This window comes from Muntiacus reevesi, chromosome 18 (assembly GCF_963930625.1).
Source record: "Muntiacus reevesi chromosome 18, mMunRee1.1, whole genome shotgun sequence".
In the NCBI taxonomy this organism is placed as follows: Eukaryota; Metazoa; Chordata; class Mammalia; order Artiodactyla; family Cervidae; genus Muntiacus; species Muntiacus reevesi.
The window spans coordinates 21792157-21819479 of NC_089266.1; the positions used below are offsets into that span (position 1 = coordinate 21792157).

Consider the following 27323-nt stretch of genomic DNA (forward strand, 5'->3'; position numbering starts at 1 on the left):
TAGAGAAAGAGCAAAAGTAACAACTACGAGGGCATTATGCTGGTCGTCTGAGGAAAAAGTTACTGTCTTAGATAATGGCACCTAAACCATCCTCAACTCCTGAGGCGGTGACTATAAATTATCCCCTTTGATTGACAAGTCGCTGCCTCAAGCCACTCTTTCGCGGGCTTTGAACGCTGGTCTCTCTATGTGGGCTCTCTACGCGCTGCCATTATACGAAACCCCAAACTACGTTCACGTACGGCCAAGTATGGCTTTTGTTTCTTCAAAGATAAATTCGAAGGGTGGGAGGGCGGGCTTTGAGGCAGACACCTGGTTTGCTGAACTGAACCAAATGCCCTGGCAGCTTGTCCAGAAAGCTGGCGCTCAGTTTTCCCAGGAAACGGAGCTAGGGCTCCCGTTTCTCTCAATTAAAAAAAAAAATCAGGATGGAGGACAGTCTTCAGATTTAGGGATCTGAAAGAAGATAGCAGCTCCGAGGGATACATATCCTCTCCTTTCTCTTTTCACCCCAACCTGGACCTCAGAAAACCCCTTCCCACTTCTACAGCGCATCTTTCCAGAGTTATACAAGGAGAACAAACTAGCCCTCCTCATTGGCTAGATTCCCTGTCCGTCCCTCAGCTGTGACCCCGAGTGGTGTCTTTTAAAACCCTCTAGTCCGCCTCCCTTGTCTAATTGGTTCATTCGAACGGGCCCCGGCTAGCTCAGCTGTTTATTGGTGAATATAAAAGACCAGCTCTGATTGGTTTCTCGGGACGGAACTGGTTGAGAACGCGTCAACGATTGGCCTATCTGGTTTGGGCGGGCTAGCGGAAGGTTCAAACCGGAGTGGAAGCGCTCTCCTAACCGACGTGCGTCTGTGGAGAAGAGGCTTGCTCCGTGATTGTCTCGAGGGTCCCACCGGTTTAGTCACTTGCAGGGTTCTCGAGCCTTTTCACGACCGTCACCATGGAGGTGTCGCCACTACAGGTACAACTCGCGGGAGGAGCGCGTCGCGGAGCCTCAGCGCGGGCCGGCATCTCTCCGGCTGCCCGTGAGAGAGAGGCGTCCGGTCGTGGTTGGGCCGCGGAGGGCTGGGCGCGAATTTTCCGCGTCTACCCGGGTCCCCTGGGCTCTGCGTGATCACGAAGAGACTGAAACCTTTTTCTGGTGCTAGTAGTGAAGTATTGTCGGCTGTACTGACTTCTAGGGTGCGGCGTTGTGTTTCAGTTTCTAGAGGTTCATTTGGTCCCGGTGTAGGTCGATGGGATCGTGGTCGCATGTAACTTTACGCGGCACTGAGAGATGCTTTCCTCTCCTACCTGGGGCTGAAAATGGGATTGGACGACCCTGACCTTGGACAGTGCAGAGCAAGGAACGGGGTTCCCACTATGGAGCCGGCAGGTCCGAGATGCTCAAAATACGTCCCTCCTATGTTTAACACGTTAACGTGTCCAAAGGATGGGATCCGTATCGTCCCAAACTGCTACTGTAGAATCTATTATGTGCCTGAGCCTGGTAGATATGTGTGGAGTACCTGAAAGAAGGGGGTGTGTGCTGTTGATGGCATCTAAAGCATGAAAGTATTTCCATGTCAGATACACATGGCAAAATAATATGTCTGTTTAAACTGACACTTGGGGGGAACCTGCTGCAGTTAACTTATATTGCCAAGTTTGTACAAAACTACGTCAGCTCCACTGATAACTACCAAAAGACTGTGATTTGTTTTGGTGTGTGTAAGCAGATCACTATGGTAGGTATTTTGTTTCTGGTTTTTGATAAACCTATGATTCAAAATCTCTTTTCTTCAATTTTTTAAAAAATTGCTAGCCTGTAAATGAAAATATGCAAGTCAGCAAAACAAAGAAAAACGAAGGTGCTAAGAAAAGATTGTCTATTGAAAGAATCTATCAAAAGAAAACACAACTGGAACATATCCTGCTCCGCCCAGACACCTACATTGGCTCTGTGGAATCAGTGACCCAGGTAAAAATCAGGCTAATTAAATGTAGTTACTAAGTAGTTAAGATGAATACTTTTCCAGGTTAATTTTCTATATTTCATGTACTTTGTCTTCTGGAACTGACCTAAGCTATCATCTACATTGTCATACTAATTCAGAAGACTTTACATGAACTGTGATAATAAAACAAAGAAGATATACAAAGTAACCATGTTTCTTTGTCTTATTTTCAGCAAATGTGGGTTTATGATGAAGATACTGGCATTAACTATAGGGAAGTCACTTATGTTCCTGGTTTGTACAAAATCTTTGATGAGATTCTAGGTAAGTATATTCTTAATACAAAGATCTACTGGTCAGATGTGAGAAGTATTATTCCTAGCAAAAAACAGTTGGCAAAGGTTAGGCAGTCTGCAGGAATCTAGGAAGTTGAGTTCTTAGAAACAGTTCTATAAGTAAAAATTGCTAAATGAGTACCTCATTAATGTTACTCCTGCACTGCTTGAGATTTTTTTTGTTTTTATATATTAGAGGTAAAGAGTGTTTTCTAAGATACTTTTAAGTTTTTACAAATGTATATTTTCTTTCAGTCAATGCTGCAGACAACAAACAAAGGGACCCAAAAATGTCTTGTATTAGAATCACAATTGACCCGTAAGTCTCCTGCTTAGTCTTTTGTTTTTTATAGCACCCTGTTGCTGTTAATTGCATTTATTTGATTTATAGTAAAGTTGAGCTTTTTTTAATGGAATTTTGCAAAAGTGCAGAAAGGTAGATTGCTAAAATGAACAATCTAGATACCTACCATCTAGATCCAACAGTTATCAACACTTTGCCATATTGGTACCATCTATATTTTTTAATCATTTCAAAATAAATTATAGACATTATAGCATTTTATCTCCAAATATTTCAGTAAACATCTCTAATAAGTTCTGTAAGTATTCCAGAGTCTATAGCTATAACTTTTACTCATTATGCTATTCAAACAGTAAACCAGCAGGTGGTGATAAAGAATAATTTGATTTAACATTTCTGCTTATAAACATCCTTTTGTGGGTAGTCAGGGTGTTGCTTCCCTTTGTTATCCTAATCAGTTATAACATAAACTATACTTTAGATTCTTTTTGGTAAATGTGTTAATGATGTGCTTCAGTGCTACTAAGGACTTGATACCATAGTCTTTTAAAAAATATTAAGCTAGTTTTAAGCTATGTGTAATAAGAACCATAGTATGTATCATTAGAACTAAAATATAAGTCCAAATAAATTTTGAACATTTTATTGGTGAGCAGGGTTTACAATTGATAATGCCCTTTCGTATTTGTTTTGCCAGTGTGCTTTGTCAGGTGGGAGAGCTAAGGGAGCTGGGACAGTGCAAATGATCCTCTTAAAAGCGCTATAATAATATTGTTTCCAAATTTTGTCCTTTTCTTTCCATTGGGCATAAGTCATTTCCCTTTGTTTATCCTAACATTTTAAAGCTTCATATTTTTTCAGTATTATCAGTGTCTGCCCAGGTGTTGGAAAAGGATTGATTTTTTTTTTTTTTCCCCTCTTGGCTCCTATTTCATGAGTGTTAGGAACTAAGTATGCTGAATTTCAGAGGTATATATGAAAAAGAGTCATAAAGAAATTGAGATGTGTGTGTTTTAGAGACAATGGTATTTAAATATGAAAAGAATTAAACACTAGCTTAACATCTGTTTTACAAAAAAGAATTCAATCTTCTTTTCTTAGGGAAAACAATTTAATTAGTATATGGAATAATGGAAAAGGTATTCCTGTTGTCGAACACAAAGTTGAGAAGATGTATGTCCCAGCTCTCATCTTTGGACAGCTCCTAACTTCTAGCAACTATGATGATGAAGAAAAGAAAGTAACAGGTAGAGTATTGAGGAAAATAAAAAACACATTTGTTGCTGAAAAAATACATCTTTTAAAAGGTTGTAGCCTAAAGGTTAAAAATATGGGAATAAATCTCTATAATTAAATAGCATTGCCAATGATTAAGAAATAAAGCTATAAATGAGATAAGAACAATTAAATAGTATTTTACAATTATTTGCCCAGGTGGTCGAAATGGCTATGGAGCCAAACTGTGTAACATATTCAGTACCAAATTTACTGTGGAAACAGCAAGTAGAGAATACAAGAAAATGTTCAAACAGGTAAGTAAATGAGTATCTTGTGCCTTGATTATAAATTGTGCTGTAGCAATTTATAGTGGCATTAATGGTTTAACATAGTTTATAATCTATTAAATCATGGGAAAGGGAAAGTGAAGTCACTCAGCCTTGTCCGACTCTTTGCAACACCATGGACTGTAGTCTACCAGGCTTCTCCGTCCACGGGATTTTCCAGGCAAGCGTACTGGAGTGGGTTGCCATTTCCTTCTCCAGGGGATCTTCCCCACCCAGGGATCAAACCCGGGCCTCCCGCATTGCAGGCAGACACTTCACCCTCTTGAGCCACTGCTGCTGCTGCTGCAGTTAAGTCGCTTCAGTCATGTCCGACTCTGTGCAACCCCATAGACGGTAGCCCACCAGGCTCCCCCGTCCCTGGGTTTTTCCAGGCAAGAGTACTGGAGTGGGGTGCCATTGCCTTCTCCATCCGAGCCACTAGGGAAGCTCAAAGAAAGTTACTCATAAATGTATATTAGGGGAGCTGGGGGGTGGGGGTGGGTTGGTTGGTTTGTTTTTTAAGGACTTGTAAATTTGTGTTATTTAATTCTAGTTTGTGAGATAACTTGAATTTTTTTCTCTCCTCTATTCTTTATTTCCATAGACATGGATGGATAACATGGGGAAAGCTGGTGAGATGGAACTCAAACCCTTTAGTGGAGAAGATTATACATGTATTACCTTCCACCCTGATTTGTCTAAGTTTAAAATGCAAAGCCTAGACAAAGATATTGTTGCACTGATGGTTAGAAGAGCATATGATATTGCTGGATCCACTAAAGATGTCAAGGTCTATCTCAATGGAAATAGGCTTCCAGTAAGTATTTTACTGGATGTGGGCAGTGGGGTACTTTGTGACCATTGTCAAAAACAAAGTTGATTTTTTTTTTCCTCCCATTTGTTTTTCTTACCACTTCTCAGATATGTTCCTGGAAAGAAAGCATTATGCCACTTTTAAAAATCAGTTAACTCATTTTAAGTTCACTGAAGTCTTTCTCAAAGAATCTTCTAAATAAATCCTTTTGTGTCCTTTAATGACCATCCTCTTTATACATATCAGTAAACACCATTTCTTTAGTTTTGAGAAATCTTTATAACCTACTTTTTCGTTTACTTAAAAAAAATTAATACTATTATTTTTTAGGTGAAAGGATTCCGTAGCTATGTAGATCTGTATCTGAAGGATAAGGTAGATGAAACTGGCAATCCATTGAAAATTATCCATGAACAAGTAAACCACAGGTGGGAAGTATGTTTAACAATGAGTGAAAAAGGCTTTCAGCAAATTAGCTTTGTCAACAGCATTGCTACTTCCAAGGTAATTTTATTTTTGAATTAAAAATCATGATTTATCTTTACACATTTCATATAAGTATTCTTGTTTTAAATATATAAAATGAACTTGAATATTTGGCTACCTTGGCATCAAGGGAGCTAAATTAGCTTTTTTTAAATGTTTGATTATTATTACAATTTTGAGGGTAATGGATTTACAGTTTGGTATTTTTCCTTATTAGGGTGGCAGACATGTTGACTATGTAGCTGATCAGATTGTGACTAAACTTGTTGATGTTGTGAAGAAAAAGAACAAAGGTGGTGTTGCAGTAAAAGCCCATCAGGTATGATACTTTAACACTGTTCTTTCTTGAAAGTCAAGGAAGAAGCAAAAGTCTATATATAAAGCAAGAGTAAATTTTTAGTAATTTACTGTCAATTTTTACTGCAGGTAAAAAATCACATGTGGATTTTTGTGAATGCCTTAATTGAAAACCCAACCTTCGACTCCCAGACAAAAGAGAACATGACTTTACAAGTCAAGAGCTTTGGATCAACATGCCAGCTGAGTGAAAAATTCATAAAAGCTGTGAGTACTTAGAAGGAAATAAAAGATAGAAGCATCTTCTTTTATTTTCCATTGCCCTTCTCAACTCTGCAGAAACCAAAATTCCTCCCACATGTCTTTTCTCTCTGAAAAGGAAATTAAAAAAAACAACCCTTAACTCTTACCAGGTCTCACCAAGCCCTTAATTATCTTCTATATGCTGTCTCTATTTATTTGCCCATTACATGTCACCAGTTCAGATCGCTTCTGAATTTATCTCATCTAACTACTTACCAAGCATTGAATGTCTTAAGTTGCTCTCAGCGGACACATCCAAAACTGAATCAGTTCTCTCCAAACTCACTATGGCCATTCACGGAACTTCCTCACCCCCAAAAAACAAAACTATGTCCTGTTTTAGTCAAAGGCCCCAACCAACTACTAGGTTGCATAAACCTAAATTCCTTAATTCAGCCTACAAGAATGTAGGCTACCATTTCCAGCCTTACCTCAGTACCACTTTTCCCACATTACCTAAGCCTCACTCCTACTGGCTTTTAATTACTCAAAAACAGGGTACTGTTTCCCTCCTTAGAAGTTTTTCACATTTCAGACAGAGGGATTACCCTGCCTGAAATGCTTTTCACTTGGCTGACTACTTTAGGTCTTAACTGTCATTTCTTTAGGAAAACCTTTACTTTCTATTCATTTCCCTAAAAATTTGTTCCCATAAGATACTAGCCATATATTATTATACATGATGTGCTTTCCACTTATCTCTTCACACTGTAATCACTCATTTTATTTCTGTCTTCCTTGTATACCAAACTCTTTTAGGACAAGGACCACGGCTAATTTGTTTTAACCACTAGATCTCCACTTGGAGCTCAGTGCCTGGCACCATATAAGTATGTAGTCAGTAAATATTCGATGAAAACCCAAAGGAACCAGCTCCCTCAGTAGTGATAACCTAAGACAGGAAGATGTGCCACATTCTGCCCATTTTTGTGGGAGTTCATTTGTATTCTGTATTTCTGACAGAACTCTTCTTCTCTAACATGAATCTTCTCATTTTCAGGCAATTGGCTGTGGTATTGTAGAAAGTATACTAAATTGGGTGAAATTTAAGGCTCAAATCCAGTTAAACAAGAAGTGTTCCGCTGTAAAACATAACAGAATCAAAGGAATTCCCAAACTTGATGATGCCAATGATGCAGGTACACATTTAATGTTTCCAAAGTTTAAATCTTATACTTATTTGATTTGATTCATTGATAGCATACTGTGGCTATTTTTCCCTTGACACTTAATATTCAACAGAATATTTGTACTTTGTTAAAAATCAACCAGTTCTCTGTTACTGAACACTTGGGTCATTTCAGTTTTTAACTGTTACAAATAGTTTTGAAATGATTATTTTGGTGTATAAAACAAGAATGTTTATACAGTAATCTATTACCTAATGTAGAGGAGGAAAAAGTCTCAACCTTCTTAAGTCCCTGGCTATCTCTGAAAAATAAAATGACAGACATTAACAGGAAAAAAGCAAGTGTATTTATTTAATATAGTTTCATGTGACCAGAAAATTTGTAAGGTAGTGAAAACCCAAAAAAATGGCTAAGCCTAAGTGGTTTTATGCTAGCTTTGATGAAGAATGCAAAGTTCTGGAAAGATATGATAGGACAGTGATTATTAGCTGATTATAGTAAACCTGGGGAAATTTAGCATGGCCTTTTCATTCAGATTCTTCTTGGTGACCTTTAATCTTAGATTAAAATGTTCCTTTCTTCTGGGTTTAAGGCGAGCACCTCCTGTGTGAGGATCTTATGACCTGCTTCAGGGGAGAAGTCTAGGGGAGAGATCAGAGAGATCTTCTTGCTTCTACCAAAGTTTTCTTTTCTCAAAACTCCCTGAGCTTAAGATAATCAGTGTGCCAAGGTGCCATATTTTGGAGGCATGTCCTAAACTTCATTACCCACAAAATATGTTAAATGTAATATGATCAAGCAAATGTTTAGCAACAGTATAATCATGAAAAATTAGTCTAAGAAACTAAGACTTTATTAACTTTTAAACTTTAGTTAAACTATATGTCCAATTACTTAGCCCTATTTGACTCTCAAGCCAACTTGTTATGAATTGTAAGTTATTTCTGTTTTATTACATGTCTGAGTTAGTATATTTGAGGTTGAACTAAATATGCTAATATTCATTTATTTTAGGAGGTCGAAACTCTACTGAGTGTACACTTATCCTGACAGAGGGAGACTCAGCTAAAACTTTAGCTGTTTCAGGCCTTGGTGTGGTTGGGAGAGACAAGTATGGGGTTTTCCCTCTTAGAGGAAAAATACTCAATGTTCGAGAAGCTTCTCATAAACAGGTAGAGTATATAAAAACTATCTTCAGAATCTAGGCCTATATTTCATCCCCTTATTGGGAGGATATAAGATATATATAAGATATTTTTAAACATATCTTAGTTTGTCGTTATTTTAGAAAATTGGGTATAATGTAGCCTATCTTAACAGATCTTTCTGACTTAGTAAAGTATAGGCTGCTGCTAATAACTCAAAAATACTGGAGTTTGAAAAAACCCAAGCAACATAAACTGTTATAATTCTTTGTTCCTTTAAAGTTTGTGAACAAAATCTTACTTTTTGGCTATATGTCCACTTCAGATAATGGAAAATGCTGAAATTAACAATATAATCAAGATTGTGGGTCTTCAGTACAAGAAAAACTATGAAGATGAAGATTCACTGAAGACTCTACGTTATGGAAAGATAATGATTATGACAGATCAGGTCAGTATTAAACATGTCTTATTGTTGCATTGCTTTCTTGCCATGAAAGGAAATTATTTATCTTTAGTCCACATCTAATAAGATATATTTCTATTTTATGTATATTATATAATACAAGTTAAGTGAGTCTAAATTTGAATAGCTTTTTTTTTTTTTTTAATCCCCACAGAAAAACTTTTGAGAAATTGCCAGTATGTCAGTCACAATTTTTTTTAGTTTCTAAGCAAATCTTTTGTGTTTGGCTTTCCAAATATTTCTAGGACCAAGATGGTTCCCATATCAAAGGCTTGCTGATTAATTTTATCCATCATAACTGGCCCTCTCTTCTGCGACATCGTTTTTTGGAGGAATTTATCACTCCCATTGTAAAGGTATACTAATTTCTAAGATACCATAATGGATATTTGAAGGCTCTACTCCTCAACCTTGGACACACATATAACCTCAGTGATGTGTGATGGTATGCAGGGAACCCAGCAGTGTGGAAAGCCAAAGCAATGTGTTTTTTACCTCAGGTGTCTAAAAACAAGCAAGAAATGGCATTCTATAGCCTTCCTGAGTTTGAAGAATGGAAGAGTTCTACACCAAATCATAAAAAATGGAAAGTCAAGTATTACAAAGGTTTGTACTGAAACTCACATAGAACTTCTCATTTTGTTATATACTGTTGTACAGAATTATATGGAGTAACTTGGTGTTCTTGCTTTTGTAGGTTTGGGTACTAGCACATCAAAGGAAGCTAAAGAGTACTTTGCAGATATGAAAAGACATCGTATCCAATTCAAATATTCCGGTCCTGAAGATGATGCTGCAATCAGCCTGGTTAGTTTGAGTGTATTTCACAAATCTGGTTTTAGAGGGGCTTCCCAGGTGGCACAATGGTAAAAAAAATTGCCTGCCAATGCAGGAGATGCAAGAGACATGGGTTCCATCCCTGGGTTGAGAAGATCCCCTAGAGAAGAAACAGCAGCCCACTCCAGTATAGTTGACTGGAAAATCCCATGGACAAAGGAGCTTGGTGGACTACAGTCCCTTGGGTTGCAGAGTCAGACACAACTGAGCACATACACACACTGGTTTTAGAAATCAATGTTTAACTAGTCAACTGAAACATTTAAATTTTCATATAATAAAATGTTTTATAAAATAGATGATTTTCAGTACACATATTCCAAAGAAAGGAATCAGCTATTTTAGAAACTGAGTTTTTGTGGTTTGTTAGTTTTTTCTAGGAGGAATATTTTGATATCTGTTAGTGCCGGTAACATCTTTTTTATCTTCTAATTTGTAGGCCTTTAGCAAAAAGCAGATAGATGATCGGAAGGAATGGTTAACTCATTTCATGGAAGATAGAAGGCAAAGAAAGTTACTTGGCCTTCCTGAGGTAAGAAAATTTTAAATATATCCCACAAAATGTACTATTTAAATACTGACCTTTTAGAATTGATAGTATAGCAAATTAAGGTTACTAAATAAATGTTTCACTAAAAAAAAAAGTTAATAGATAACTACTTATAAATATTCTTATTTTTATTTAATGATTGTAGCATAAATGTATTGGACCTGAAGGAAACTACAGTCAATAAACTTTTTTCCTAATTGTGCAGCAAGTAAACTTGCTTTGTCTTTAAAACATAAAATACTTTATAATTCTTTGTTTTTGAAGGACTTTAAGAATTATCATAGAAACGATAATACTTTGTTTTACTTTTGCATTAAGCATTGTTAAGACCAGTGATGTTTTTTATCTTAAACTAGATCATGTAATACTCTCTTTGGTTCCTCAGGATTATTTGTATGGGCAAGCTACCACATATCTGACATACAATGACTTCATAAACAAGGAACTTATCCTGTTCTCAAATTCTGATAATGAAAGATCTATCCCATCTATGGTAGATGGTGAGTTCTATTTTTACCATAAGATGAAAATCAATGCCTAGAAATGATTAAATTAAGGATATTAATATTTTCGCTTCTTTCGTTTTGAAGGTTTGAAACCAGGTCAGAGAAAGGTCTTGTTTACATGTTTCAAACGGAATGACAAGCGAGAGGTGAAGGTTGCCCAGTTAGCTGGGTCAGTAGCTGAGATGTCCTCTTATCATCATGGTGAGGTAAATACATAATCTATAATGTTTCCAGAAAGCATGATAGGAGAAATACCTGCAAAGTCATTCTCCAAACAGTTGGTGAAAGTATAAGCTGGTACATCCATAGTAGAGAACAATTTGGTGAAATATATAAAATTGCCTATTTTGTCACTAACAATCTGTTTATAAAAATAATGTTCCTATAATGGGCTTCCCTGGTGGCTCAGAGGGTGAGGAATATGTCTGCAATGCAAGAGACCCACATTCGATCCCTGGGTTGGGAGGATCCCCTGGAGAAAGGAATGTCTAACACAAGGCTACTATAATCAAAAAGATAGGCAAGGATCTACATTCAAAGATGTTAATATTTAGTGATGTTTGCTATAACTTTGTTATGCCAAAATTTAGACATGGAAAGTGCCCATTAATTAGAAAATTATTATAAATTATGACATCTGTATGTGGAATCAGTGATATAACTGATAGGTGGGGGCTTCTCTGGTGGCTCAGAGGTAAAGAATCTGCCTGCCAATGCCAGAAACACAGGTTCTATCCTTGGGTCAGGAATATCCCCTGGAGAAGGAAATGGCAACCCACTCCAGTATTCTTGCCTGGGAAATCCCATGGACAGAGGAAGAGCCTGGCAGGCTAGAGTCTATGGGATCACAAAAGAGTCAGACATGACTTAGCAACAACAACGTATCTATAGGTACTAACACTGAAGAACATCCATGATCTATTATCAAATGAGGGAAAAGAAGAGCAGAATAATAATATACTGCAAACTGTTATCTTTGGTTATCCCTAGGAATGGGAAAGGGCAGTTTTCCAATTTTTAATATATGTCTGAATTGATTGCCTTTATACAAACATACATCTATTTGTTTTTTATTTTGTAATTGAAATTGGTTTTTGCATTTATTATATATAAGACAGTTTTAAAGAATAAGATTGCCTATAAGTTTCTAGATTTTTCAAGAGATGATTGTCTTGCTTATTGCTTCAAATCAAAGTATAGCAGGTACTTTGTAGGTGTTCACCTAGTAAATATTTGTTTAATGCTTACCATGTACAGAGTTCAGTTCAGTTCAGTCGCTCAGTTGTGTCCGACTCTTTGCAACCCCATGAACTGCAGCACACCAGGCTTCCCTGTCCATCACCAACTCCCGGTGTCCACCCAAACCCATGTCCATCGAGTCTGTGATACCATCCAACCATCTCATCCTCTGTTGTCCCCTTCTCCTCCTGTCCTCAATCTTTTCCATCAGGGTCTTTTCAAATGAGTCAGCTCTTCACATCAGGTGGCCAAAGTATTGGAGTTTCAGCTTCAGCATCAGTCCTTCCAATGAACACCCAGGACTGATCTCCTTTAGGATGGACTGTTTGGATCTCCTTGCAGTCCAAGGGACTCTCAAGAGTCTTCTCCAACACCACAGTTCAAAAGCATCAATTCTTCTGTGCTCAGTTTTCTTTATAGTCCAACTCTCACATCCATATATGACCACTGGAAAAACCATAGCCTTGACTAGATGGACCTTTGTTGGCAAAGTAATGTCTCTGCTTTTTAATATGCTGTATAGGTTGGTCATAACTTTCCTTCCAAGGAGTAAGTACCTTTTAAGTTCATGGCTGCAGTCACCATCTGCAGTGATTTTGGAGCCCAGAAAAATAAAATCAGCCACTGTTTCCACTGTTTCCCCATCTATTTGCCATGAAGTGATGGGACCAGATGCCATGATCTTAGTTTTCTGAATGTTGAGCTTTAAGCCAACATTTTGGCTTTCACTCTCCTCTTTCACTTGCATCAAGAGGCTCTTTAGTTCTTCACTTTCTGCCACAAGGGTGGTATACAAAGTTAAATTATATATATTCTCTACCTTTAACATATAATCACAGTTAAGCCAGAGGGCTACCACACATGTGCATATACACTCACACAACTATAGAATAGAGTGAAACATGCTAGAATAGAAAGGAGTAAAGTGTTTAACACAAAGGAGGAAATACTTCATTCTGCAGAGGGTGAATAGAGGAGCTTTGCCTTCAGGGTTAAGACTTGATAGAAATTGCTGGAAGGCAAGCACCCTGAACTAGGAGCCAGAAGTCTTAGGTTTAGGTACTACGTCTGCCATGATATTTATCTTGGAAAAGCCAATAAACATCTACACTTCATAAAACCTTACAGGATTATAGTGAAATATAGTCATAACAATAGACACATTATTGAGAGGCTATGGATGAGACTAATGAATCTTTTTTCCCCCAGATGTCACTAATGATGACCATTATCAATTTGGCTCAGAACTTTGTGGGCAGCAATAATCTGAACCTTTTGCAGCCCATTGGTCAGTTTGGTACCAGGTTGCATGGTGGCAAGGACTCTGCTAGTCCTCGATACATCTTCACAATGCTCAGGTGGGTATGATTCCTATTTTTAGTAAGTTGCCATTTCCAATTTTGAAGTATTGTAAGAGTTAATTGACCAAAAACAAGAAAGATTCAGTTAATCAGAAAATGGATTTTTGATGCAAATGTTTGCATTCTTAATTGTTTTAAACTAGCTCATTAAAGTTTAATTAGTCTAATCTTTGCAATGAATAGAAAATCAAAATTCTATTTCAGTTTGATAGCTTAGCCTTTATATCCCTTAAAATGTTGTTTCCTTGCCAAACTATAAATGTTTTGTTTCTTTTTATTTTCTTCCCTTTTCTCCATCTAGAACTGTGGTTATCAACCAGGATAGATTTCACCCTTGAGGGGACATATGGCAATGTCTGGAGACATTTTTCATTGTCATGACTAGGGGAGCCATGCTCCTGGCATCTAGTGAGCAGAGGCCAGGGGTATTGCTAAACGCTCTATAATGCACAGGACAGCACTCGCACAGCACAGAACTATCTCACCCAGCAGTGCCAAGATTAAGAAACTCTGATATAGAGTTTGAGCCAGAGTCAAGATTAGAACTTAATTCTTCTTAAATACCACAAGTGGAAATTCTACTTCCTTTACAAGTCTGTGGAAAGTACACTATGATTGGTCAATTTTCAACTGTCATCTTATTCAATCTTTCAACAGCATAGGGCATAATTAATAATTCCATCCCTGAAAATCTTTTTTTCTCTATTTGTCCTCCAGGACACCAGGCTGTTGGTTCTCCTCCTTATTAGTCTTCTTCACTAGGTCCTTCTCATCTTCCCAACCTCCAAATTATGTCCTGCCCTGGGGCTTCTTCATCTGATCTCTTTCCACTAAGTACACTGCCTTTCCATCCAGGGATGATATCTCATGCTTCCAGTCTCAGCTCCAGCCCTGACCTCTTAAGTTTCATATGCTTCTCAGCTTTTACTACTTGGATATCTAATAAATATCTCAAAACAAACATAAGTTCAAAACCACACCCTTAGTCCCTGTCTCAGTAAATGAAATACCATCCTCCTAATTCTCAGGCTAAAAATTTGAAGTGACCTTTGACTTGTTTTCTCTACACTTGCATCCAGTTCATCAGCAAGTCCCAGGGACTCTGACCTGGAAAAATACTTAGTCACCCCATTCATTATATAGACTACTATAGTCTACCACCCTTTTATCTGTTGGCAGTTGATTAATTTTTTTTAAATAGGTTACTCGAGTTCAAAACCTTCCAACTTTTAAAAAAATATTTGTTTATTTATTTGGCTGTGTCAGGTCTTAGTTGTCACAGGCAGGATCTTCCTTGCAGCACATGACCTTCTCTTTAGTTGTGGTGCATGAACTCTAGAGTGTACAGGCTCACTAGCTGCCTCACGGCATATGGGATCTTAGTTCCCTGACCAGGGATCGAGCCCTGCCCCCTGCATTGGAAGGTGGATCCTTAACCACTGGAACAACTTCATTCAGAGAAAAACTAGAGCTTTATTTTAGCAAGCCAGACCCTATATGATCTGTGCTTCCCCTCCCCATGTCTTGATTCCATCTCATACTATCTCTCCTTCAGACACACCTCTTTGCCTATTATCGAACAGGCCAAGCACACTCTCTCAGCACCTCTGACTTCCTGGGGCTTCTGTTTGCTGTACTCTTTCTCTTAGTTTCTTCTGTGTTCAGATATTATCCTATCAGAAAGGGCTTACCATTCCTTAGCAGCCCCTCAACCGATTTTAGCTACTTTATCTATTTAACATTTACCATACCACCTGACAAAATGTACATTCATTGGCTGTACTACTAGAGTATCTAGCTGTACTGAGCTCCTTAAAGACTGAGACTTAATATCTGCAGTGCTTGACATGTATGTAGAAAATACTCAATAAGTAATATTGGTAAATGAATATTAACAGGTAAAGCCCAGGTAATTTTTATGTATATATCTGAGATAACACATGTTCTTTCCATGAAAGTTGTGTCAAAGCCAATATTTTTCTAAAACAACATTCTCTGTTTTCTTTAGCCCTTTGGCTCGGTTGTTATTTCCAGCAAAAGATGACCACACATTAAAGTTTTTATACGATGACAACCAGCGTGTTGAGCCTGAATGGTACATTCCTATTATACCCATGGTGTTGATAAATGGCGCTGAAGGAATTGGTACTGGGTGGTCCTGCAAAATCCCCAACTTTGATGTTCGTGAAGTTGTGAATAACATCAGACGTTTGATGGATGGAGAAGAACCTTTGCCAATGGTAACTAGTCTATGGACTAAGAATCTTAGTTTTCCTCTGGTTTCAATTCAGCAGATGGTGTAGTTAAAGAGGACACAAGCATAAAAATTTATTTATTGCTTAATGTTAGTTAGATTTACTGTTTAATACTGTTGGGATTTGTTTTAGTATCACATTTCGAAAACATTCTTTTTTTAAATACCAATTTAGCTTCCAAGTTACAAGAACTTCAAGGGTACTGTTGAGGAACTGGCTCCAAATCAATATGTGATTAGTGGTGAAGTGGCTATTCTTAATTCTACAACCATTGAAATCTCAGAGCTTCCCATCAGAACATGGACCCAGGTAAGTGAGAATTTCTTTTTTTATTTCTGTGATGGGGAAACATTTTTTATACTAACGTATGTTGAATATACAGGAGCCTAAGTTTTAGAAACTTACAAAAGGATTCTTTCTTTTAGACGTATAAAGAACAGGTTCTTGAGCCCATGTTGAATGGCACTGAGAAGACACCCCCTCTTATAACAGATTACAGGGAATACCACACAGACACCACTGTAAAGTTTGTTGTGAAGATGACAGAAGAAAAACTGGCAGAGGCAGAGAGAGTTGGACTACACAAAGTCTTCAAACTCCAAACTAGTCTCACATGCAACTCTATGGTAGGTCCTGTTTTATGATAAACACATGTTTCCATGTATATTAAAGGTTAATATCAATTTTTAAAGGATATCTTAGGCTACTTTTACATTTTCAAAGAATGAGGTCATTCCTCTGAAACCATTAAAGTTTAACCAATTTATCTACTGTTGACTCTAATCTTGTTTTTTCTTTTCTAGGTCCTCTTTGACCATGTAGGCTGTTTAAAGAAATACGACTCAGTTTTGGATATTCTCAGAGACTTCTTTGAACTCAGGCTTAAATATTATGGATTAAGAAAAGAATGGCTTCTAGGAATGCTTGGTGCTGAATCTGCTAAACTGAATAATCAGGCTCGCTTTATCTTAGAGAAAATAGATGGCAAAATAATCATTGGTATGTTTTTGGACTGATAACTGCCTATACTAAAATTACAATCTTGCCTCACTTCTTTAAACATTTTTGGTGAGAGGAATGATAGGGAGGGAGGGCAAAATTCATTTATTTCTGCTGGTTCCATGTGTGTTTTTCATATATCTAAATAAGCATTTATGATTTAAAAGAGATAGCTTTTCCTAGACTGAGCATCTTGAGAAATCAGGAATTAGTTAACATTTAGACAGGAAGAGAACGGAGAGCTAGTAGAGGTCCCTGTGTAAACTGATTGATAAACAGCAGAGATAAGTCTGATAGAAAAACCAAAAAGGAAGGAGGATTTTAAATGGATTATATTATAAGTAAATTGTATACTTAAGACTGAAAGTCGTGTCTAAGGGAATTTTAAGACATTCCAGAAGCAACAAAATCAAAGTTTGTATTACCAGGAAGAAAACAGTTTTGACTAAAGTTAGAAACCTCAGCTCTGGCCGGAGTTAACTAGAAAAGCCAGGTAACTGTGGGTTGTAGTAGCAAGTCCCAAAACATGACAACACAAGTTACGTAGTGATCATAGGATAATTTTCTAATGGTGCACAAAAATGTTTAGCTTAGTAGTTACATATTCATGGGTCTTTTAAAATACTATAACAGTGGCATCTCCGTCTCCTAATTTCACAGATACTACTACTTAAGACAAAGCTAAAATAAGTAATATTGGGTATGACTCAAATAAAAAGTAAAGATTATATTTAGTTGACTAGAATTTAGAAAATACTAGAGACTCTGCAATTCTTGAAGTGTTAATATAGAAGGCCTAAAGGTATGACTTATGCCAAGTTAATTGGCACTTAGAACCTCATTATATCACAGCTAGTAACATTCAGTATCCCTCAAAGTCTAATAAATTGACTGTGGTAGACATTGAGAGAGGGGTACTATAGAAAAAAGGAAACAAATGCATTATAAGGGACCATAATCAAGAGAAATCAATGTTTGGATGGTGACACTAAGAACTTGCCCACTTAAGTGTTGAAATTAAAAGAACAGAGAGTATAATTAAGGTTGATATTTATTAGAAATAAAGGTTTTGATTGTCTTCTGTTATGATTACTGCTAAGTCACTTCAGTCGTGTCTGACTCTATGCAACCCCGTCCCTGGGATTCTCCAGGCTAGAACACTGGAGTGGGTTGCCATTTCCTTCTCCAATACATAAAAGTGAAAAGTGAAAGTGAAGTAGCTCAGTCACGTCTGACTCTTCGAGACCCCATGGACTGCAGCCTACCAAGCTCCTCAGTCCATGGGATTTTCCAGGCAAGAGTACTGGAGTAGGGTGCCATTGCCTCTCCCTCTGTTATGATTAGATCACCTCATATATGATTTTACTGCCCCCTTGTGGTGATTTATATTTATCAGTGGTTTAGGGAGAAGACTTGTCCACCAGGATGTACAAATTTATGCAAGAAGACCTGATAATGTCCAGTTTTAATCTTTTGACTTAATATGGTAAAAACTTTATCCTTTCCTAAAATATTGCTCAAAACTACTGTCTGTTTTCACATTTGTTTAAATAGAAAATAAGCCTAAGAAAGAGTTAATTAAAGTTCTGATTCAGAGAGGATATGATTCGGATCCTGTGAAGGCTTGGAAAGAAGCCCAGCAAAAGGTAATTTCTTGGTTAGCATTTTCTATGTTATTAGAGATTGTGTACAGTCTAATGTCTATGTTTCACATTTCCTGTTAAAGTTACATTTTAATTTCTTGTTTAGGTTCCAGATGAAGAAGAAAATGAAGAGAGTGACAATGAAAAGGAAACTGAAAAGAGTGACTCTGTAACAGATTCTGGACCTAGCTTCAACTACCTTCTCGATATGCCTCTTTGGTATCTAACCAAGGAAAAGAAAGATGAACTGTGCAAACTGAGAAAGGAAAAAGTGAGTTGTTGATGGATAGTACATGTTTCTTGGTTGTATTCTAATGGTGAAAGAAAATTGTGGGCTTTGGGGAAATGCTGTTTGTGCACATAAATTAACTCTTAATTTTCTGACTGTCTAATGAAGGAGCAAGAGCTAGAAACATTAAAGAGAAAGAGTCCATCAGATTTGTGGAAAGAAGACTTGGCTGCCTTTGTTGAAGAGCTGGAGGTGCGTAGTTTATAATGCCTATGTTAGAATGTGTATTAATGAAGTAAGGTTATTCTAGCAATATACCTGTTTGTCAGGAAATTTCACAGTTGACAACAGAAAGAATATAGGAGGCAAGAAGAAACATTTTAAGATAACACATAAAGTGACAGATTGTTAGAAACAAGTTAGAATAAAGTAAATGGTACCAGGAAACACACTACCTAGAAGTTTTCACACAAAGAGGGGAAAGGACAAAAGTTGATTTTTGACCTATTGGGAGCGAGAATTTAAATGTAGACGAACACCACCCCAGCCCCCCCAAGTAAACCTGAAAGGACAAAGATGGTTTCCTTCAGGGCTGGCTAATCAGTAGTTTAAAGAGATCCTTTGTTACCAAATCAGGAATATTGTTTTCCAACATTAACATAAGAAAAAGTATCTTAATTTCATAAATTAAGCTAAAATCTTTAACATGAAGATTTATGTTATTGCACTTCAGTTTGGATGTCTAGCTTATAATCAGTGATTGGATACATGACTGGAATCACATCCTTTCTGCTTATTTGAGTTTATAAATGTATACGTTTATGTGTATGTATGTGTATTTTATCCTTAATTCTGATTCCCCATTTTATCCTCAATGGTTAAGTTGTAGAATCAAATGTAAAACTCAGTCTTTTGTCTCCACTTTTCAAAGTGTGCCTTAATGTTTGAATAGCTTATCACAAGTTTACCTTAAGATGTAACAAACTGAAATCAGTTAATCATTGCCTTTTATTCTGTCCCTAGGGATAAAGTGACATCAATGCTGTAATGTCCTTTTTAGCTTATAGACTTGCTTTTTTTTTTTTTCTGGTGTGACCCCCATTTACCTTTTTTTTTTAATTGAAGGATAATTGCTTTACAGAATTTTGTTGTTTTCTGTCAAACCTCAACATGAATCGACCATGGGTGTACATATATCCCCTCTGTTTTGAACTTCCCTCCCATCTTCCTCCCCATAGACTTGCTTTCTTATATCAACCTTTTCTAGGTTGTTGAAGCAAAGGAGAAACAAGATGAACAAATAGGACTTCCTGGGAAAGGTGGGAAAGCAAAGGGGAAAAAAACACAAATGGCAGAAATTTTGCCTTCTCCAAGTGGAAAGAGAGTCATCCCCCTCGTGACCATAGAGATGAAAGCAGAGGCAGAAAAGAAAATTAAAAAGAAAATTAAGGTAATACTCTTGAAAGCTTATACATAAAACACTTTAAACATTTTTCCACTTAGAACTGAACTAATCATAAAACTCTAATCCTGTAGTTTGGAATTTATCAACTTATCATAACTTCCCATTCTTATGAGCCTGATTTATTTTCAGTGTTTAAGTATCTTGAAAAAGTCATACCCATACCGATATTCAGAGCTCTTAGCCAAAACAGAAAAAAAAAATCTCTCTGATCAAATATATATTTGTATATTTGACCCTATATTATTCTGAATAATAAGTTGGCAGAATTTGACCATTTTTGTCATGCTGTCTTTTAGAGTGAAAATACTGAAGGAAGCCCTCGAGAGGATGGAGTGGAAACAGAAAGCCTAAAACAGAGATTGGAAAAGAAGCAGAAAAGAGAGCCAGGTATTGAAACATCTTAAGAAAAATGATGTAGAGTTGAGAGTAAATTATGTTTGTTACCTAGTATATCCCACAGATGTTCAGAAATTCTTGAGGTACATGAAGAACTATATCTGAACTTCCCTGTCTTTTTCCTTGGTATTTGATTTATTTTAGAAGAGATCATTTTGTAATGAAATATTTTGTTAGGATCTAAAGAAAATGCTCAGTTTGTTAAGTTTCACTTTCTAGCTAGTTACGAGGTTTTAATTTGTATAATATATTCATATATAAAGTTTCTTGAAGACAGTCACCACATCTTAGTTATGTTGTTTTATCCCTAGTGTTCAGCACTGTACCTGGGATATACTTAACACTCACTCAGTAAATTAAATAGAAGTAACAACTCTTACCATTTGTTTATGCCTTTACTGAATATCTACTTATTTTTAACATCTTCATTGAGATGTTTTAACATACTTATATGCCAGATTCACTCATTTAAAGTGTACCATTCAGTGATTTTAGTATACTCAGTTTTAGAACAGTCTCTTGCCCTACAAAGAACACTGTACCCATTAATGGTCACTCCCCATTTTCTCCCAACTTCCCCTCCCCCCAGGCAACCACCAATCTACTTTCTGTGTCTAGATTTGTCTATTCTGGACATTTTATGTGAATGGAATCATGTAATATTTTCCTTTGTGGCTGACTTCCTCACTTAACATGTTTTCAGGGGTCAACCATGTAGTAACATGTATCAGTACTTCATTCTGTTTTGTTGCCAAATAGTTTGTCATTGTGTGAATATACCACATTATATTTATTTGGTTATCAGCTGATAGATATTTGGATTATTTCCACTTAGGGGCTTTTATATTTCTTTGGAGAAGTGTCTGTTCAGATCCTTTGCCCATTTTTTACATTGGGTTATTTGTCTTTTTTTGTTGAGTTAGTTGCAAGAGTTCTGTATATTCTAGATGCCAGATCTTTATCAGATATATGATTCTCAAATATTTTCTGCCAGCCTGTGAAATATCTTCATTTTCTTGATGGTGTCCTTTGAAGCACAGTTTTTAATTTTGATGAAGTCTAATTTATCTTTTTCTTCTGTTGCTCATATTTTTGGTGTCATATCTAATCTTTTGCCAAATCCAAGGTCATAAAGATTTACACCTAGGGAATTCCCTGGCAGTCCAGTGATTAGGACTGCATGCTTTCACTGCTGAGGGCCCAGGTTTGATCCCTAGTTGGGGAACTAAGATCCTGCAAGCCCAGTGGTATAACCAAAAAAAGTGAAGAAAAGATTTACCCCTTATTTTCCTCTAAGAGTTTTTAGTTTTAGCTTTTACATTTAGGTAATTTTAAAGTAAGTTGTATATGGTATAAGGAAGGGGTCCAGCTTCATTCTTTTGCATGTGGATATCCAGGTGACCCAGAACCATATATTGAAAAAACTTTCCCCATTGAATTGTTTTCACTTTTGCCAAAAATCTAAAGTTTATTTATGCATTCTCAACTCTATTCCATTGATTAATGTATATATCTATCCTTGAGTACCTACTTTTGATAGGTAATGTGTGCTCAGTTCTGTGGGGAGTACAAAGATAAATAAAACAAATAGAAGCATCTTTTGTTGTTATTCAGTTGACCAGTCACGTCCGAGTCTTTGAGACTCCCTGGACTACAGCACCCCAGGCTTCCCTGTCCTTCACTCTCTCCCAAGGTTTGCTCAAACTCATGTCCAGATGCCGTCCAACCATGTCTGTTGTCCCCTAAACATCTTAGTGTTGAAAAAGAAGTAGTAAGAAGATGGGAGGGAGGCTCAAGAGGGAAGGAATATATGTATAGTTATGGCTGATTAACATTGTTGTATGGCAGAAACCAACGCAACGTTGTACAATTATCCTCCAAAAAAGTAATAAAAGTATGTTGTATGTACTATGCTGTTTAACCTACTAGCATTCAATACTTTAGCCACTAGATGCTAATGGCCAACTCATTAGAAAAGACCGTGATGCTGGGAAAGATTGAAGGCAAAAGGAGAAGAGGGTGGCAGAGGATGAGATAGATAGCTTCACCAACTCAATGAACATGAATTTGAGCAAACTCCAGGAGATAGTGAAGGATGGGGAAGCCTGGCTGCAGTTCATGAGGTCACAAAGAGTGGGTCACAAATTAGCAACTGAACAACACAAAGCAATCAATTAGCATATAAAACCAATGAATCAAATAAGTATTTTGAGCATTTACATTTCCCATCACCATCTCAAATATTGTGAGGACACAAGATATGGGGAAGCATGGTGTTTACCCTCAAGAGGTTTATCAGGAAAGAGAAGTAAAGCAGTACATACTAGCCACTGTAGTGATTTAGAGAAAAGTGGGATCAGTGTGGGTACATGCAGGCTTTGTGAAAGAGATAACACTTGGGTTAGAGTCTTAAAGATTGAGTAAGATTTAGATATTCTAGACTAAGAAAAGAAAAATTATATGTATGGGACAATGAGAAGGCCCCCTTCGCAGAGTGGGAGGGTTTATTTTTGAAAAATAGTAGCAAATAGTTATATCAGATTGTGGAGAGTTAGGAAACCAGGTTGTTGGGGAGGATGGATATGTTGGATTCAACTAGGTATATGAAGCAAGAACTAAGTAGACCAGTAAGGAGACTGTCCTTATCTTTGGGCCTAGATGAGGGAAATAAATAGCAAAGGGTGGGTATGAGAGACAGTTGGGGTTAAGAATTAACAAGACTTAGTGACTTTAAACCTCCTCAACTCAGCCATTAAATGCCCCTTAAGGTTTGGGCCAAGCCATTCTTTCATTTTGAATTGTCTCCCTTGTCTTGACTTCAGCAGTATAACCTGTTGATCTTGCAGCTATTCTTGGGCCTTTCCCATCTCCACACTGTAGCCTACAAGAACTCTTTAAAAATGCAAATCTGGTCATATAAGTTCCCTGTTAAAAACAAAATTCTTGACAAGACCACCCACTCTCCCCCTGACTTCTGTTTTCCAGCCATAATGGATTTCTTTCAGCTTCCTAAATGCACTGTATTTTCTCACAGAACTTTTGTACATGTTATATCCTGAACTAGAATGTTTGTCATCCATTTCCCTTCAACTAGTTAACTCTTGTTTAACCTTCAGATCTCAGCTCAAACATCTCTTTCTTGCAAAAGCATCATATTTATATACATATACACGCATACTCAGAAGGCAATGGCACCCCACTCCAGTACTCTTGCCTGGAAAATCCCATGGACGGAGGAGCCTGGTAGGCTGCAGTCCATGGGGTCTTGAAGAATCAGACATGACTGAGCGACTTCACTTTCACTTTTCACTTTTATGCATTAGAGAAGGAAATGGCAACCCACTCCAGTGTTCTTGCCTGGAGAATCCCAGGGATGGGGTTGCACAGAGTCAGACACGACTGAAGTGACTTAGCACATGCATACTATTGATGCATGCCCTATGTAAACACATTTACCGTGGGATTACTACTACTATGGGATTAGATGACCAAGCTACAAGCTTCTTAGCAAGGGGGACTATGTCTGTTTCTGTTCACCATTGTATTCCCAGTACTAGCACAGAGTTAAGTATTGGGTTGGCCGAAAAGTTCATTCAGTTAGTGACTGCTTTATTCAATAAAGTCCTTGGTAAATATGAAAAATATATCTTTTATTTTTACACTTTAAGCCAAATGAACTTTTTGGCCAACCTAATATTTGAAGGATAGATGGATGATAGATGGAGAAAAGTGAGTCAGAGAATATGTAAAGATGGTTAATTCCTATCTCTTTTCCAGTTACCAAGACAAAGAAACAAACTACATTGCCATTTAAACCAATCAAGAAAGCAAAGAAAAGAAACCCCTGGTCTGATTCAGAATCAGATATGAGCAGTAACGAAAGTAATTTTGATGTCCCTCCACGAGAAAAAGAGTCACGGAGAGCAGCAGGTAAGGAAAAGTGAAGAACATGCTACATATTCTGAAAGATTCAAATGATCTGTGTATTTCGAGGCACATAATCCCAAAAATTGTTATCTTAGAGCAGTAATTAAATTTTTGAGAAATTAAGACATCTTTTCAAAGATTAAGCTGACGCTTATATCTTCAGGACATATTATATTAATCTGTGGATTAAATATTTCTCCTGTTGTCCTCTTTGATTCTTTTCATATGTATATTTTTAACAGCAAAAACCAAATTCACAATGGATTTGGATTCAGATGAAGATTTTTCAGATTTTGATGAAGACACTCAAGATGATTTTGTCCCATCAAATGCTAGTCCACCTAAGATCCAAACTTCCCCAAAGTAAGTATCCTCTCTAACAGGGATTTTAGCATGATTGTTTTTAACAGTTGATGATATATTCTTTGTTGTTCGACACATTTAGAACTGGTCACCAGGATGTTTTGTTTTGTTTTGTTTTGTTTTATTCTAGACATACTAACAAAGAACTGAAGCCACTGAAGAGTGCCTCATCAGGTAGGTATTTAAGTGAAAATAGTGAGATGTCTGCTTTACTGGACACTCAGGTCCACCTGTCTTCTAACCCAGACTACATTATCCAAGTCCTGTCTTTGAAAATAAATGTGGATTCTTGTTAGTATTACATTGATATTGGTCATTAGATTCAGTTTTGCACATGAATAAGTTCTCCATTTAATATAAGAAAAGTAACCATGTGCTTGCCAGGTACTGTGCTAGAGATACAAAAACTAACTTTGCTGATGAAGGACCCAGAAATTAGAGCAGTTATAAAAGTGTGTTTGAAATATTCCAGAAAAGTCACAGACATGGTGTTTGAATAGGAATTCAGAGCAGGGACAAAGCACAGATTTTTATATATTGATTATATGTACTACTTTCCTTTCCATTTGAAGTAACAGAGCTTGATGCTGATGATGCTGAAGATAATGTACCACCTCCTCCAAGCTCTCCTGCTGCTGATTTCCCAGCTGTAACTGAAACCATAAACCCTGTTTCTAAAAAGAATGTGACAGCAAAGAAGACAGCAGCAAAAAGTGAGCCTCAGTCTTTGAATTGGGTTAATATTGGGATTAACTAACTGGCTTCTACAAGTCAACTTCAAATTTTTATTCTCCAAAATTACTATAGATATTAAAATAAAGACTTTGTCTAAATGCAAACAAATCCTTAGATCTTTATAATCAAAATTGCTAGTCAAAAGATATTTAAAAGGAGTGTTTCTCAAAATGCCAGGTGTTATCCTAACTCATATCTATGACAGGGATGGGACTTAGAAACAGTTACAAACGTTTAACATGAAGCATATAACTACCAAAAAATCGGATACTTAAGAATACTTTGATTCTCTAATGCATTTTAGTCTCGATTATGTTGTCTTTTCCTATATTAAATGTAAGTGGAAAACAAGTTGCTCAAGAAAGTTCACTGTAGAATCTGTTCAGCTAAGAGTGACTGATGAATGCCTGTGTTACAGGTCAGTCTTCCGCCTCCACCACAGGCGCCAGGAAAAGGGCTGCGCCAAAAAGAACCAAAACGGATCCAGACTTGGATTCTGAGGTCTCTAAAAAGCCTAATGCCCCCAAAACCAAGACTCGCCGCAAAAGGAAGCCATCCTCTTCTGATGATTCCGACTCTAATTTTGAGAAAATGATCTCTAAAGCAGTCACAAGCAAGGTATTTATTCTAGTCAGTCCTTTCACTATAGGTTTTTTTTTTTCACTGAAAAAAAGTTATTTTTAAACACATAACCAAGCTTTGCTGCTAATAATTTGGCACATTTTTAAGAAAATAAATTTAAATCCATTCCTTTTACTCTATGGAGTTTAGTTGTAAAACAGCTAAATTTCACTAATTAGTCAATGAGAGATTTGCCTTTGGTCTATTTCTTACTACTTGTTAGAAGGTGAGAAATTCCTTGAGTTGTTGTCTGTTGGTATATTTTTTGCATTGAAATTCTACTATCCGGTTGATACTGTAAATTACTTGCGCTCTTCTTTTTTAGAAACCCAAGGAGGAAAGCAATGATTTCCATCTGGACTTGGACTCAGCTGTTGGTTCTCGGGCAAAATCTGGAAGAACAAAGAAACCTATAAAGTACCTTGAAGAATCAGATGAAGATGATTTCTTTTAAAATGTGAGGTGATTGTTTTAAGTAATGATCTTAAAGTTAGGTAAATGTCTCAATTTCCTCCCCTCTGAATTTAGTTTGGGGAAGGTAGTTTTAGTTCAGGACCGTTAAAGTGAAGTATGTAGAGCCCAAGTGTCCTTTATCTCTATAATACTGTGTAATACTGTGACCATCTCCTGGACAGCGTTTTGTTTTCTTCTCTGCTTTGTATATGTATTGAGTCTGTTTTCTTTGGTCTTTTAAAGTATGATTTTAGGTTCTTCTGGCCTCTTGAGATAATTGTGTGATAACTTCAGCATAATGTAGTTTGACAGTTCAGTAAGCTAAAATTGGAGCCCTTTGACATAAAAGTTTCTACTCTGCCTACTTTCAGTAAATATGAAGTAGAGCATGATTAGTTCTCTGTTTTATCTTAGTTTTAAGTAATTTTCCACCAGATAGAACTCTATGTAGTTCCAGTTCCAAATACTCCTCACTCAGCCTTTTATATGCTGAATTTTTAAGCAGTGAAAAATTGTTCATATTCTTCATATCCTTTTGAATATCAGCAGAAGCTGAAGAAAAACTCCGTGGCTGTGTCTTTATAACAGTCAATAAAATGAAGAAAATTAGACCCTAAGTTGTGATTATCTCAACACTTGACTTGTCCCCTCAGATTGCAAAGGAGGAACAAAATATTCTCAGAGAATATTGATGCCATACTCAGCAGTGAGCTTTTATATCCATTTTGGGAAATCTCCATAATTTTCAATTTATAAACTTTTTAAGACCTTCCTGCATTCATAACATGTGTGTGACTTGAGTGATGTTATTGATGTTTTTGTAAATATTTACTGTTTTTCTATTTAGCTTAATTCCAACTATTTTGTACTTTAATAAAATGTTGTAAACATGGCAACCCTTGATTGTTGCCCTATTTTCACCCTGCACTACACTCTTTTCCTTAGTCTGAAATATATCCTCTTCACTATTCA

General features: G+C 36.8%; 1 protein-coding gene across 1 annotated transcript; it reads left to right on the forward strand.

Moving 5' to 3' along the window:
- Window positions 1-817: 817 nt before the first annotated feature.
- Window positions 818-27247, forward strand: TOP2A (DNA topoisomerase II alpha). The gene is made up of 35 exons (XM_065909585.1): window positions 818-972; window positions 1816-1971; window positions 2182-2272; window positions 2539-2602; window positions 3689-3834; window positions 4022-4119; window positions 4736-4948; window positions 5276-5449; window positions 5649-5750; window positions 5858-5995; window positions 7032-7170; window positions 8176-8333; window positions 8632-8757; window positions 9018-9128; window positions 9273-9378; window positions 9470-9579; window positions 10049-10141; window positions 10545-10659; window positions 10750-10871; window positions 13114-13262; window positions 15274-15505; window positions 15695-15829; window positions 15946-16146; window positions 16324-16519; window positions 18074-18165; window positions 18269-18433; window positions 18560-18643; window positions 19659-19841; window positions 20153-20243; window positions 24030-24182; window positions 24422-24542; window positions 24673-24716; window positions 25115-25255; window positions 25696-25895; window positions 26224-27247. Exons 1-35 carry the CDS (start codon window positions 952-954, stop codon window positions 26350-26352), a joined length of 4599 nt encoding a protein of 1532 aa, XP_065765657.1. The 5' UTR covers window positions 818-951; the 3' UTR covers window positions 26353-27247.
- The last annotated feature ends 76 nt before the right edge of the window (window positions 27248-27323 follow it).